The 14,617-nt window shown below is 55.0% G+C and overlaps 1 protein-coding gene across 1 annotated transcript in view; it reads right to left on the bottom strand.

Annotated features, from left to right (window-relative positions):
- CDH4 (cadherin 4) overlaps nucleotides 1–14,258 on the bottom strand; it is a 556,898-nt gene extending 542,640 nt beyond the window's left edge. Inside the window, exons 1-2 of the mRNA XM_033410223.2 lie at nucleotides 13,944–14,258; nucleotides 11,603–11,714 (exon numbers count right to left, since the gene is read on the bottom strand). Of these exons, the coding sequence (XP_033266114.2) occupies nucleotides 11,603–11,714; nucleotides 13,944–14,000 (169 nt within the window). The 5' untranslated portion in view covers nucleotides 14,001–14,258. The remainder of the gene's footprint in view (nucleotides 1–11,602; nucleotides 11,715–13,943) is intronic.
- Between the last annotated feature and the right edge of the window lie 359 nt (nucleotides 14,259–14,617).

Genomic DNA, 14,617 nt, shown 5'->3' on the forward strand with positions numbered 1-14,617 from the left:
ACCATCAAGAGAAAGCAACGACACGGCTGATCCAGAACGTTCCAACCCGAGGGCCCTTCCGCCTCTGCTCCGGCTGCCCTGGGTCACTCTTGGGGAGATGTGTTGCATGCAGCCCAAGGGGCCAGCTGGAGCAGCACCTGGGGCCTGAGAATCCTGGTGCCCAGTGGCAGTGGTCATGGAAAGGCCAGGCCCATTCCCATGCCGGTCACCGGCCCTTGGGTTGCTTGCCCATCCCAACCCCAAAAGACAGGATGGCCACAGCCACTGCCTCCCAGTTAAGACCTGGAGCCCCCTGGGATACCCAGGGCTCCCCGTCAACACAGACCCAGCAGGCAGGGCGGCTTGCAACAGTCTGGTCCCAGGAACGCAGGAGGCTACCTGCAACGCAGCCACAGACGGACAGGGACAGGGTCAGGGCCTTGGAACCTGAGCTGAGCAGCTGCCTTCCTGGGGAAAGCCCGCTCACCTCTGCTTTCCGGAGAGCTAAGGGGCCAGGCAGCAAAAACGCGGCTGCTCGAGACGCGGAAACGAGACACTGGGAGCCAGAAATAATGCCTTTTTGCATTTGCAGAGTAAAGCAGTTCTGGGGAGAGAAGAGGCATATTCGATGAATGCTTTCCTTCCGGAGGGCACCCGCTCCTTCACACGCATCTCCACAGTGGCAGAGGGAGCGTGCCTTTCCTTCTGCAGCAGCAGTGGTTCAACGATACGTTCCCAAATGCAGACCTTCAGGTTAACAAAATATTTACAGTGTATCTATGTGATATTATCTGAGCTATAATCCTTGTTAAAATTCCATTTGACCGGGAAGGATAATGGGAGGAGAGCAAATGTTCACATACATTTTAATTCCAATGAAACTGTTCCATGTCAGGCTTTATAGTACGAGATCCTACATTTCTATACTGACGTGCCCCATTTACTGTTCTGGGGAGATGGAAACCACAGCATCCTTCCCACCGCCCACCTGAGCAGCACTTTAGGATGCTGGTTACCTCCTGGCAGAGCCCCTCATGGAAAACACACTTTCTCACGAGGGATGCTGAGCGCTGGAATTCTGAAGGTAAACGTCCTCTAGAACTGAAGCCTTCAGGCTTTAAGGAACATCAGCTTCCCTGGCAGTTGGATTAAATAGGCAGAGTCCTAGGGCACAGACCCAGGATTTCTAGTTCAGTGCGTGTGTGAGTTTCCTGGGGCTGCTGTAACAAGTGACCACAGACTTAAAAAAAAAAAAAAAAAAAGTATTCTCTTGAAGTTCTAGAGCCCAGAAGTCTGAAATCCAGGTTGGCAGGGCTGCTCTCCCTCCACAGGCTCCAGGGGAGCGTCCTTCCCACCTCTTGCAGCTCCTGGTCCCCCAGGTGTCCTTGGCTTGTGGCCTCATCACTCCAGGCTCTACTTCCATCGTCACACAGCTTCTCCCCTGTGTGTGTGTCTCCTCTTCTGTCACTTATAAAGACACTTGTCACTGGATGTAGGGCCCTGGATAATCCCGGGTGATCTCATCTCAAGATCCTTAGCTTAGTTGAACCCGCAAAGACCCTTTCTCCAAACACGGTCACAGTCACAGGTTCTGGGTTGATGTATCTTTTGGGGCCACTGTTGTCAACCACGAATTGGCCCTTGCCAGGGGCGCTTGCCATCCACCTCTACAAGGATTAAATCACGTGCTGCTGCAGCTGCTGACCTTCGACACCCCCTGAAAGGAGCTCAGGGTGGAGAGCAGAGATGAGGGACTCTGTGCTCTGGGAAAAAGTGGCAGAACAGGTCTTCAGATAGTTAGATATTTTCAGGAGCCAATTTTAAGAGCCCACTTCTTGTATCTCCTCGTATCTAGAAAAGCACTAAAATCCTTCATGGTGACGTCTGCTCCTCGTGACTAGCAGAAACCTTCTGCCAAAAGATATGTGTTTGACTGCATGTACTCCCCCTTCACCAAAATCACATCTCTACTGACCTTCCCCCCTACTTCTTTGGAGCGATTTCTCAGAGCTATCTGAGATGCTGTCTCCCAGGCTACAGTCCTCATTTTGCCCCCAGTACAACTTAACTCAGGACTCTCACACTGCATTTTTTTAAAGTCGACACCATCCAACCCGCTACAGTTGGTGTGGGAGGGGACCCAGGGGCCTGCCGGGTTTAACAGTGTCCCCCAGGCAGGCAGTTCCTGGACCACACTTGGACATCCTGCCCCTCTGCAGATAAGGAAACCAAGGCCTAGAGAAGGGAGGGCCGCCCCCATTCAGCTCCTCTCCCAGAAGAACTCCCCACCCTCACTCCTCCCCTGCCCCGCTGGACGCAGAAGACTGGGACGGCAAGCTTAGCACACGTGCACAACGAGGGTCCCTCTCGGCTTTCCAGGCAGATCAACATTGAAGGTGTTCAAACACATTTGGGCAGCAAAAACCAAGCAAAACGAAACTCTAACATTTCTCCAAGTCAGACGCACACGCAAGGGTGCGCACTCCCAAAGGGGGCCGGTCCAGAAGGCGAGCCGTCCTCTCTACCTGGCTCAAGGATAAGGAGAGCGAGGCCCCCTCCTTGGACAGACATGGGGTCTGCACCCCAACCCCGGGGTTGGAACTGAACTAAACTGTATTCTAAATGGAAAGCACACCTGTTCCAGGCCAGGAAGGCCTGCAGCTTCTCCCGGGGCCTCTCCCTGGGCAGGTAAGCTCCCACCTCCAGGAGGCCCATCCTCCCACCTGACAGGCAGGGGGTGGCACTCCCCTGCCCTGCAGATATTTATCTGTCGCTGAAGGCTTACCTTAAGCCTTCCTAAATCTCCGTATGAGGCAAGGAAACACAATGAAGCTAAACAAGGCGCAGTTAAAGCAGCTGGATTGGAAGCTGCTTCGGACGGGTTTTGTGGCCCCCGTCACCCTTCAGAGTCTCCAGAGTGGCAAATCCCCGTCTCAGGACCCACGAGGAAGCTGCCAACCAGAGTCCTAACTAGAGACACCGTAGGCGGGAGCTCCTAGAGTGAGGCAGGGTGGGTTGAGGGCCACGGGGGGCAGGGCTCAGGCCTGCAGCTTTGGATGCAAACCGGTCTCCCTAACCCGTCTCCCACTGGGTGACTGAATCGCCCTGGGCCTCACTTTCCTCTCCGTGAAGCGGGGGTGCCCGCATGAATCGCTGAGGGTCCACAGGAGCCGAGTGAAGAACACAGCACAACGCCCGAGACACAGCAGGTCCTCAGCAGGCGGCGGCCTGCGGGAGGCCCCAAGGACACCCATGTCCGAATCCCCGAACCTGCGAGTACGTCACCTTCGTGGCAAAAGGGCCTCTGCCGATGCGCTCAAGTCCAGGACCTGAGATGGGAGGTGATGCTGGACTATCGGGGGGTGGGGGGCCCAGGGTCCTCACGAGGTCCTTATGAGCAGAAGAGGCAGTCAGGGAAGGCGATGTGACCGTGGGGAGCTGCACCGGTGCTGGTGTGAAGGTAGAGGAAGGGGCCGCGAGAAAAGGACAGCAGTGGGGCCTCGAGAAGCTGCAAAGGCAGGAAACGGATTCTCCCGGGAGCTTCCAGAAGGATCCAGCCTGCCCACACCTGGATGTTAGCCCAGGGGGACCCATGTTGGATGGAGTCTGATGTCCAGAAGAACAAGCTGATAAGATCGGTGTCTTTTAAGCTGCTACATTTATGGGTCACTTGTACCACACTAAGAAACGCATACAGTCCTCAATCTAAGCAAATTCCTCCCTGGAAAAGGCAGTGTGGGAGCGGAAAGTCCTACAGCCCATACAGACCAGGTGGTCTGGGGGCGTGGCCTCTGACTGCCCTGAGCCCACAGGTGTCTTGAAGGCATTCAATGTGAGTACCTATTAGCATATAATAAGTCCTCAAAAAACACCACGTGCCCCTGATGCAGGCTGGAAGGGAAAGGGCCTTTGGTAGCATACACTAGTCCAAGATAATTAAGTAGGTTTTTGTTCAGTTTTGTTCTCTTTTGTTTAAGAAGGAGTGGAGGTGGGGAGAGGTGGCTGAGACAGTACCAGAGGCCACCAGGAGAGGGCAGCCTAGAGCCTGGGCAAAAAGTCACCAAAATTCTTAGTTTTTAAGCAAAAAGGGAGCGTTTTTACCAGCCCGTCTTCCAACATAGCACAGCCCTCTCTGAAGATTACAAGAAAAACAAGTGCCATGAGGTTTTACAAGAGCACACTTTCCACCCTTGACGGAAAGACAGTCACGCAGCTTACAGTATTTTGTATAGTGGAATTCACTTGGAGTAAGAATTGTTTTTTAATAAATGTTATTTATTTTATTTATCTTTGGCTGCACTGGGTCTTCGTTGCTGTGCGCGGACTTTTCTCTAGTTGCATCGAGTGGGGGCTACTCTTTGTTGCGGTGCGCGGGCTTCTCATTGCAGTGGCATCTCTTGTTGCAGAGCATGGGCTGTAGGCACGCGGGCTCAGTAGTTGTGGCTCACGGGCTCTAGAGCGCGGGCTTCAGTAGTTGTGGCGCACGGGCTTAGTTGCTCTGCGGCATGTGGGATCTTCCCAGACCAGGGCTCGAACCCATGTCCCCTGCATTGGCAGGTGGATTCCTAACCACTGCACCACCAGGGAAGCCCCATCGGAGTAAGAATTGCTCCTTCAAAGAGTCAGAAAAACAGGAACATTCTTTGAAAAAATGAGTGCTGGCTTCCTCACTCGCTCTCAGTTTGTGGTTAGTTCTGGCATCCACCTAACCATGCTCCAAAGAAAAAGAAAGAAGGACACAAGGAGGGAAGGAGGGAAGGACCTAGAATCGGGGGCCCCTGCAAACACTGAGGACCCCAGAACCAGGCAGAAAGGACCACCTGCAGACGGAGGGCCCTCTCTCCCACACAGCCACCGCATACCACAGAGGTGGTGCCAGGAAGCCCGGCCTGGTCAGGTGGGCAGCCTCCTTCAGACCAGGGTTGTCAGCTCTTCTCGGGAGCCTCATCGAGGTCCCCCAGGCTCTGAGCCGCAGCGGGAGTGGTTTATGACGCTGTCCCGAGCCTCAGCCCTGCCCCCATCAAGTGTGTGCCAGGACGGCTGGCTCCTGTAGGCTTTCTCTGCTGTGTCCCCAACGTGGGCAGAGTCTGAGAGCTGAGTGAGAGTGTGGTTCTGGGACTGTCTGCCACATGCCCGGAATCGCACATTCCTGCTGGCATCGCAGAATCCTGCTCTTCTAAAACCAAGGCCAGTTTTGCCAACCCAAGGTGTCCACCAAGTTTGGACCCACTTCAGATGGGCCCTTCCACATCAGCAACTGCAGTCAAGCACTTCTGGATAAACGGGGCCTCTCTTTGTTCCAAACGTTCAAGGTGAGAAACAATTAGCACGTCTGGATGCCTGATAATTGCCGGTTTTATGACGGTGCCCCTGAACATCTGGGGTGTCTCTTGTCTGCTCAAGTGCTCTAGAAACCATCTCCGTTCACATTACAGGGGAGATGTAAACAAGCTAAGAGCGTGGGTCTGAACATGAGGGAAAACAGAGCAAACTGCATGCATTTAGGCCAATCTCTCAACCTCCTCAATCTTCAGTTTCTGATCCAAACAATGGGAATAATTTTACCTCCCCAGAAAGGCTTTTGGGAGGATTACACGGGACGTGTGCCGAGGCTGGCACAGACCCAGCTGGGACGCAATGTTATAAGTATATAAAGTTTCACATTCCCTCATCCCAAGACTCCATTAAAATACATATTTCTGAAATGCAAAAATCTTAATCTTCAAACTGCAGCGTGGATGAGTCCGTCATCCTCACGTCTAACTGGTGTGTGTGCCTCTGAGATGAGGATTTTTATTTCATGACAGTTGACTAGAGAGGGCACAGCGGGTAGAGGGTGCTGGGGGGCGCTCCTGATCCGTGGCCTTAGGGACCCAGTGAGGAAGGCCAGGCACTAGCACCTCCCTCCGGGCTGCAGGGGGAGCAACAGAAGCAGGGGCCGGGCCCGCACGCGGTGTGGTGGCCGAGGGCAGGGGCCGCAGTCCTTGGCCTGCTTTTGGTTTTAAACACGGCTATCAGGGCCCTCCATCGGCGTGAGCTTTGGCGCGTGGGCAGAGCATAAAGCAGGCTTTTCGTGCTTTATCACTGTGCTGTTCTTACCTCTTATCTGATAGAAGCCACTTTCTAAGTATATAAACTCTTTCTAAACCTCTTAACTCTGTGACCAGGCAAAATTATAGCAGGGAAAGGCTGCTGAGAAACCCAAAACAGCACTGGTCCCTGAAAAGGCAAGGCTGGCCCCAAAGACAGCCAGAGGGGTACCATGGTCTCCACCACTACCACGGGCTCCGGGTGCTCCTTTTCAGGGGACACCTGAGGTACCACCAATAGAAGGCAGTGAGGTCTGGGTGCTCAAAGGAGCCTCCTTTGGCTTCAAGAGCAAGGAAAGTCCTGGCTTAGAGCCAGTGGAAGCCACCCGCTGGGGCTCAGTCCTGCTTCACCTCCACTCAACTCCATGTCTTTGTTAAGACCAAGATTCCCAGTGCATAATCTCCTGGCTTCCTGGAAGAGGGTGGCTAAGACAGCCAGCAGAGAGTTCACATTCTGGGATGGGTAGATGAGACAGACAGCCCTGACTTAATATATGTAATGATTCAGTCATATCCTGGCCAAAGAGAAAGTCTGAAGTGGTGACTATTCATTTCGTCTGTTCACCAAATATGTACCGAGTGCCCAGACATGCTCTCTGCAATCCAGTGTGCTGGACGTGGATACTAATTTACAAAGGAGCAGAAGGCCGCTAGAGCAAGAGTAAGGCCAAGGCCCAAGAAACAAAGGATGGATAGAGGCTCAGGGCAGAGCATGAAACATGCTGTGAGCTTCCAGAGGGAAAGACAAGCACTTGCTAGCATGCACAGCTCTTGCTTTCCCAAAGGCAGGGATTGCATTTAGCTGCACGTCACAAGAAACTCGACTGTGGTGTTTCATCCTTATTTTTCTCATCTCTCAGAGGACAGTGAAAGGTCTGCAGTTTTTCAAGGATGCCACCTGAGATCCAGTTCCCGCTCCACCATCCTCACAGTCACAAGATGGCTGCTCTGCCCCAGACATCACATCCATATTCCAGGCAGGAGAAAAAGGTAAGGGCGAAAGAAAGAAGGCACGGCCAGCTGAGTCTGTTACTCTTTACCATGAAAAAAACAGCTTTCCCACAAGTCTCATCTAACAGAAAAACCTAGTCAGATCCCATTGACCAGAAAAGGGCCATATTGCCACCTTGGTGTAAAAGTCTACCAGAGGTGTGAGTATATTAAACAGGGCTCAGTGTGAGCCAACCGGATCAGGACAGAAGAGGTTTCATTAGTAAGGAAGAGGTTCTGTTAGTAAGGAAGAGGGACAGAATGGATACTGGACAGGCAACCTGCAGTGTCCAGCGATTCACAGCACACAGGGTGGCTTTGTCGTGCGTGCCATTTATTTGAACATTCCGAGCAGCTCCCGCTTATTTGTGAGTTGACGGAGGGGACTCAGAAACACCACAGTGTCCGCATTTTCCGGCTCATTCATGACTTCACTTGACAACACTGGTTGTACACCCACGGCCCCACAAGGCAGGCATGACACTGGGTGATAGGTGTGCAGTCAGACTCGCTCAGCGTCTGGTCCATGCATCTAGCGACACCTTCCACCCTGGCAAGAGTGTTACCTGTCTTCACAGAGGAGGGTAAAGAGGCTATTTTCAACATACTTGTAAAGACAAGATAGCAGTACTTCTGGCCACAGTCATTACATTGTGGCGATTTCTTAGATGCCGATTCCAGACCCCTGCATGCATTTGGTCTCTCCTCAACCATCCCTCCCTCTGTGTGACTTGATACACAAATGAGCCATTCGTTCTACAAGGCATTCCCTGTTACTCTGCTTTGGGTAGGGTGCTGGAAGGTGGGGAAACCTTTATGTGGCAGACACTGATGCTTGTCTCCTCGGTACCCATTCCTCCCGTCTTCCTTCCTAAGACGCCCAACTCTGCTCCAAGTAGCAATTTACTCATCTACCAGGTGATGGATCATAACAGGTCTAAGTCAGACTGTGCAATTCTCTGCTTCCCAGCCTCCCCACCTCTTTCCACTGGGAGTGGAATGTGACCTAGTCCTTGCCAGTGAGAACTTCAGCAAGGGTTCTGAGAAAGTGTTTGTTTTTCTGATACAGAGAAGAGATGAAGATGGTGCTACTCCTCCCTCCTTTTTCTAGCTTGCTGTGAACTCAAATGCAATGCCTGGAGCCACAGCAGCAGTTTACAATGATCAGGCAATACACTGACAAACTAAAGATGGTAGAACGATAAGAATAAAGATTAGGCATGAGATGGTGCCACTGACCTGATCAGTCCTTGACTACCTATCTCTTCACGGTTATGTGAGAAAAATTAAACCCCATTCATTTAAGATTCTGTTAATTGGGTTTTATCCTGTTGGCCCAGAACATTCTAAACGTTAAACCAGAGTGATGGGGCTGCTGCCCTCATGAACCTTACAGTTTAATTAAGAAAGATGATGGACCAGATAATATAAATTCTCCAATGAGAAAGCAAAGTGTGGTCAAGGGCACAAGATGGTCATAAACTCACTGGGATATGGGAGAGGGAAGGCTTTTCTGAGGCAGTCTCAGTAAATGAAGTCATCAGAAACAAAGCACCTCTTTCTGTATTATCTGAACTCGTGGGGCAATGTCCAGACCCCACTTCCCCTGCCCTGGCAGACAACATTTTCACACACATCACCCTCTCTTCTCCAGGAGCGAGAACAGATACAACCCATCCGTGCTGGTTTCCCACAAAGCCGCCCCTCCATCTCCCATCCTCGTGGGGTTTTACCTTGAAGCTGGTCTGGGTTTTCGCAGAACTCTGCCCGCCATGAGAGAGCGATGCAGGTCAGCGCATCAGCTGCAGCCTCGGGCCGGGCTGACCGTTAATTATTAACAAAGCCGAGAAAAAGACACCAGCTTAGCCACTACCCAATGCTAAACTATGGTGTAGAGAACGCTCTGTTGTCACGTAAGGAAAAGGGCTCCACCATCCTATTTTAGACATTACCATGCACCAGTGATCGTGGCCATCCGTGAATGATCCTGGAAACAAACCACGGGGTAACAGCGTGTGCAGTTACATTCGAGTGCTCGCCAGGAGGAGCACAGACGGGAAACGCAACGTGGAGGGGATCTAGGAACTACAGATCAGCTAAACAAACACTCCAGACGGCGTACGTAGCGGTTCTGCCCGCCATTCAAAAGGATCCCAATACCATAGTATCTGCTACCCTACTGGGGAAAACGGTTTTAAGCCTAATTAGCGTGAAATTTTTTGAATGCAAATGCTTTTTCATTTAGACATAAAACAAAATGCCACAACATTTCTTCCATCCATTTATCATAAACAAGTTAATTACTGTGTAACAAATCTCTCCTTCTGGAGCCTGGATGTTTGGGGCTGCCGGTGAGCTTACTCCGGCAAAGAGAAGGAACCGCAAAGCAGTCATTAACGGCTTACGGCGCATTTAGAATAAAACGGGGACTCTGTGAAGCTTTGCTTGTCAAATTAAGGTTAAGCTCTCTCCGCTGGCATAACTCAATTGTAAGTAGTCATTACCTATTTAACTTGATTCCTACCAGGATAACAGAAATATTGGGCCACTTATTTATTTTCGACACATGCATCTTCACTGTGGCCCTGTCGTTTGCAAAGTTTTCTACGTAAACAGAGGTTTTTATCTGCCGTGGCTTGAGTGTATGCAGTGGTAGCTTTTGCCTCCATATGTGTAAAATTATTTCTAAGATAAAACCTCTCTGTCCCTGAGAACACAGAGGGAGTGGCACACGCAGGTGAGGGAGATACTCTGTGATTTCCCCCTCAACCAGGTTTGGGTTGGGCCTCATCGCGGGTACAAGTAAGTGCAGAGAATATGAGTCTTGCATCCACACAGTCCGTGAGCTGGTCCAAGTTCACGTACGATGATGGACTCCTGGGGCATACGGGGCAGGCCAGCATCCAGCCAGCGACCAAGGCTTCCCCATCACATGGGCTAGGAGCAGAGGGCAGGTCAGCCTGGACCCGCACGGTCCACCAGGAGAGAGAGGAGATGCTAGCTGGAAATCTTACATTTTATTAAGAAAAGTAAGAGAATCATCTGTCATTCTCTTCCATAGTAGGTAGCATCTGCTGTTACAAAAATAGAGGTACTTTTTCTTAAATTCCTGAGTAAAATTGATATGCCAAGATCTTAAGTTTAGCTGCATATTGGGGAGGTGGCAAGGATGCCAGCCTCAGGACACACAAACAGCAGGACCGCAGTTAGCCGCCCCTGATTTGCACTGAGAGTGAGAGAGTCTTCCGGGCCTTCTCTGTGCACACACAGGGATTCTCATAAACCCACAGATCCTGAAAGGCGGTCTAAAATGACACACACTGTGCAATTAACAAAGCATCTCTTGAAAACTCTTACCATAGATGCTCCCTCCCACAGTTACCCAGACCGCTTTCAGGCCAACTGCCAAGAGGTTGGGTTTTTTTGTTGCTGTTTTTTGTTTTTTGATAATCAATGAAAGAGTCAATAGTATCACACCCCTATATTAATAGTCAACTCAGATGACAACAAATAAGTTAGAAAAGCTGGACTCGGTGCAAAGTAAGATCCTGATTAACATAACCAGGCACACACAGTAGGTCAACGAGCTGTCTCCACAGACGGGATGTGAAGAATCAACCAACTCTGTGAGCGTTCCCCCGCACACGAAGGGTCTGCTGTCAGTGCTCGTGGCGGGGACGCCGTATTCCCTCAAACAGAAAACTGGGCAGGAAGTCAGCAGCCTGAGCATGATTCTGCCCTGAATATTGAAACTTAGCTTTGATGCTTCCACTAAAGTTTGTTCCCTCCATCACTTTGGAATCGGCTAAACGCAGCCGCTTCTGGGAAGCCGATGCGGGGAGGGAAGGCACGCGCCGAGGTGTCTGTGGTGCCAATTTGAAACCTCAAGGAAGAAAGAACTGATTTATTTCCCCTCCCATGCAAATAAAGGTTAGTTAGTTTGTCTTGAGAGGGAAACAGGTCGATATGCAGAATGATCTATTGTCATTTGAGTTCTGAAGCTGCCTCTGACTTCCCCATCACAAATGTGGATATCGTCCTGCGGTTACAATAAAGCTAATCGGCAGCTCCCTCCTGCACGTGTGTTTCCGTGCTGTCAGTGGGACAGTAATGAAAACTCATGGCACATTTGCGAACAGAACGTCTGTGGGCTTATTTACTGCGTCCCCAACAACATCGTCTGCTTTATCATGCATTTCAAAGCAGGGATAATTTGAGAATCCAGAATTTCATACACAAAAATACTTGGTAAGAAGGTCTCTCTCTCTGCACATTATTTGGGTGACGCTACATCCGAATTCCAGTTTGTTGCCCAGGAAATGATTCACCTCACTCAAAAATGACAGGGATTCTGAATCATTCACCTGTGCTGCAAAAGGCCTTTTAGGTCTACCGAGCTGCACCTCCACTGACCTCTCCACCATTTTTTTTTTTTTTTTTGCAAAGAGCCTGGCTCAAAGACAGCCGAGCCTCTTTTTCTGTGGGTGGTAATGTTTCCCTAATCCAGAGCATGGTATGCCATTTCATTTACATGTCTGCCTTACCTTTGAGGACCTTCTCTCCTTCCAGAATATTTTGGGAGATTAATGCCGTGTAATCTTCTTCAGAGAATCCAGCTTTGCAGGTCTCCCTGGCTGTAAGATCTCCATTGTGGGCCTGAGAACAAAAACAAGAGAGGTCAGAAAAAACACAGGTTCACAGAAATTGCATCCAACCCACGTTTAGTCGGGCCTCCTGCATGCAAGGTCTCCAGCTATGACAAGCCTTGGTCCACCAGAGCCTCCTCCCAGACATAATCTGGGGTCTGCCCCTGTGGTCTCCACGTTGGCCGGGGACAGGGGGCATGCAGCAGGGAGGGAGTGCCGGCGGATGGCGAGGCTGAGGGCCTGTCAGGGCCTCACCCACACGTGGCATAAGGGAAGGTCTGAGGACTGTCCAGCAGCAGAGCCAGGAGTTAGCAAATGCAGACACAGAGGAGGGGCAGCCAAGGGAGCAGGCTCCTGCCCGGGCCGTGTCACCCTCCCACCCCAGTGCTCAGGCTTGGGCCGAGGTGGGCCAGCAGGCCTTCTCCTCCCTGTGGTGGCCAGGAGGAAGGAGAGGGGCAGGGCAGGAAAGGAGATTCTCCAAGACTCAGCTCCACCTCGGAGCTTGGCTCTCGGGGAGGCTGCAGGGAGGCGGCCGAGGCTTCCGCCCACCCTCCAGTCCTACCCCTCCACTTCTTGGACGCTTGTCCACTTTTGGAGCCCTCATCTCCAGCCTAACCAGGCCAGAGCTTCCCTAACTGACCAAAGAAGGTGGGTGTCTGTCCTCCTGTCCTGTCCCCCGGCGCACCCTGGGCTATCCTGCCCAGTGTGAGGTCTAGAACCCTGATCGCTGGGAGGGCAGGGAAGTGTGGAGGTGGGCGAAGAGCCCCTCCCAGGCTGCGGGGAGTGGCAGCTAGGTCAGCTGCGTAGGGATGGGGAACGAAGGGAGAGGCTGCATGTGCGACGGGAAGCCAGCCCCGCGTCAGAAGAAGGAGCGCCACAGCTCCCGGCTCCGCAGCGAGCGCAGGAGCAGGGGCGCAGCCCGAGCCCCGCAGTCGCGCCTTCGCGGGGCCACCAAGCGGAACGCACCTCCCCGCCTCCTCCAGGCTTGCGCGCCGACGCCCGCCCGTCCTCGGCTCCGGAGGCTGCCCCAGTCCGCAGCTCCCGGGACCCCGACGCCGGCCTGGGCGCGGCGCCCCCATCAAAAATCACCAAGGGGAGGCAGGGCAGGGCGCAGGGTCACTCCTCGGGTAAAGCTCCGCACCGCAGCTCCGTGCCTCGAGAACGAAGCTCCAAATACGACCGAAGCCCGGGGATACCTAACTCGCCCAGGAAAGTTTCCACCTGCCCGGGCGTGGGTCGAGCGCACCGAAGCGCCCGGAGCCTCAGTGGCGGGCCTCCGGCCGCGGGCACTTGTTTATTTCCGAGGTTACAACAGCGAGGCCCTGGAGGAGCAGCGAGGCCGATCGGCCACGAGAGGGGGTTCCTGCAACTCTCGCGGCCCCGCTGCCTTACCCCAGGGGCGCCCCCCGGCGCAGCCTGCACGCTGCCCTCGGGACCTGCACCCTGCAGGCGCAGCGCAGGGCTGGGGACAGAGCTCGCGGGGCTCCGCAGGAAGAAGGCGGGTGCCCGGACCGTGCTCCCCGGTGCACCTCACCATACTCCTGCCTGGCGCCTGGCTCTCCGGCCCCGCTCCGAGCCGCGAGGGCCCCGCCGAACACTGGCTGCAGCAGGCGCCGCGGGAAGTCCGCAGCGAGAGTGCCCCTCGGTCCACATCCGCCGCCCACCAGCAGCGGCGGTCCCTGCCAGCACCCAGAGAACGAGGACGGATGCGGCGCCGCGCCGGGAGCACCGGCCCCCAGCAGGGGCGGCCAGAGCCGGTGTCCCCAACACCCTAATTTCCGGCCGGCCGCCGCCAGCTCCCCTCGTTCTCAGCCCTGGCCCGGGCTGGGCTCGCCAACTCCGGAGGAGCGCGGCGAGAGGGCGACGGAGGGCTCGCCGGCTCCGCCAGCGGGCAGCCTGCCCCAGCGCGGGAGAGCCAAGCTCCGGGGCAGCGGCCGCGGACCTGGGGTGGCTGAGGGATGCTCGGCGGCTCCGCTTCGGGCAGAGCTCCCCGTGTCCCGCACTCCGCAACGCACCGCCGCTCCCCGCTGACCCGGCGGCTCCTCGCTCCTGCCGACCGCAGGCGGCTCCGCGGAGCGCGGGAGCCGGCTGGATGCAGCGGTGCGCGCGCCGGGGACGCCCGGCGCGGGCCGGGGAAGCCCGGGAAAGCCCCGCCGGGCGAGTGCGCGCCCCGCCGGCTCCGGGGGCGGCCCCGCGCTGCCTGGGCTGCCGAGCGGCCCGGACGCGAGGCGCAACTTACCCGGAGCGCGCCGGAGAGCGAGAGCAGCACGAGGAGCACGCCGGAGCCCACGGTCATCTTCCCCGCCGCGCCGCGCCCCGGCGCCCGCCCGATGCCTGGCGCCCGGAGCCCGTTCCCCGCCGCCGCCCCGGTAGCGCCGCTCCGATCGCGGCCGCCGCCGCTCAAGCGGGCCCAGCTCCTGCAGCCAGGCTGCGCCGCCGCGACTGCCGCCCGGCTCCGGGAGCGAGGCCAAGTCCGGCCGGCGGCGGGCTCCCTCGGGCGGGTGCGTCCGCCGGCCTCTCAGCCGCCCGCGCCTCTGTTCCGCGCGTTCGGAACTGCAGGTGAAGCCGCGCGGCTGCCCCGCCGAGGCCCCGCCCCGCCGCCCGGCCCCTGCGCTCGCTCGGCCTGACGCGGGCCTTAAAGGCGCCGCGCCCTCCGCGCCGCACCCGCGCACCCCGCGTCCCCGCCCAGCCGCCGCGCCCCACCTTACCACTCGGCCCGGACAGGGCATCTGGAACCCGGGTCAGCCGAAGGGGCCGAGGACACAAAGTCTACTGGGGAAAAAGGGGCGGGGGGAGCTGTGAGGTCTGAACAAGGGATGGTGGTCCCAGATCCCAAACTATGGGTACGCCTTGGGGATGGGGAGACCCTGATGCCTTAGTCCAGATCCCTGCCTGGGCCCACAGTGGGGGTAG

Source organism: Orcinus orca, chromosome 16 (assembly GCF_937001465.1).
Source record: "Orcinus orca chromosome 16, mOrcOrc1.1, whole genome shotgun sequence".
NCBI classification, from domain to species: domain Eukaryota; kingdom Metazoa; phylum Chordata; class Mammalia; order Artiodactyla; family Delphinidae; genus Orcinus; species Orcinus orca.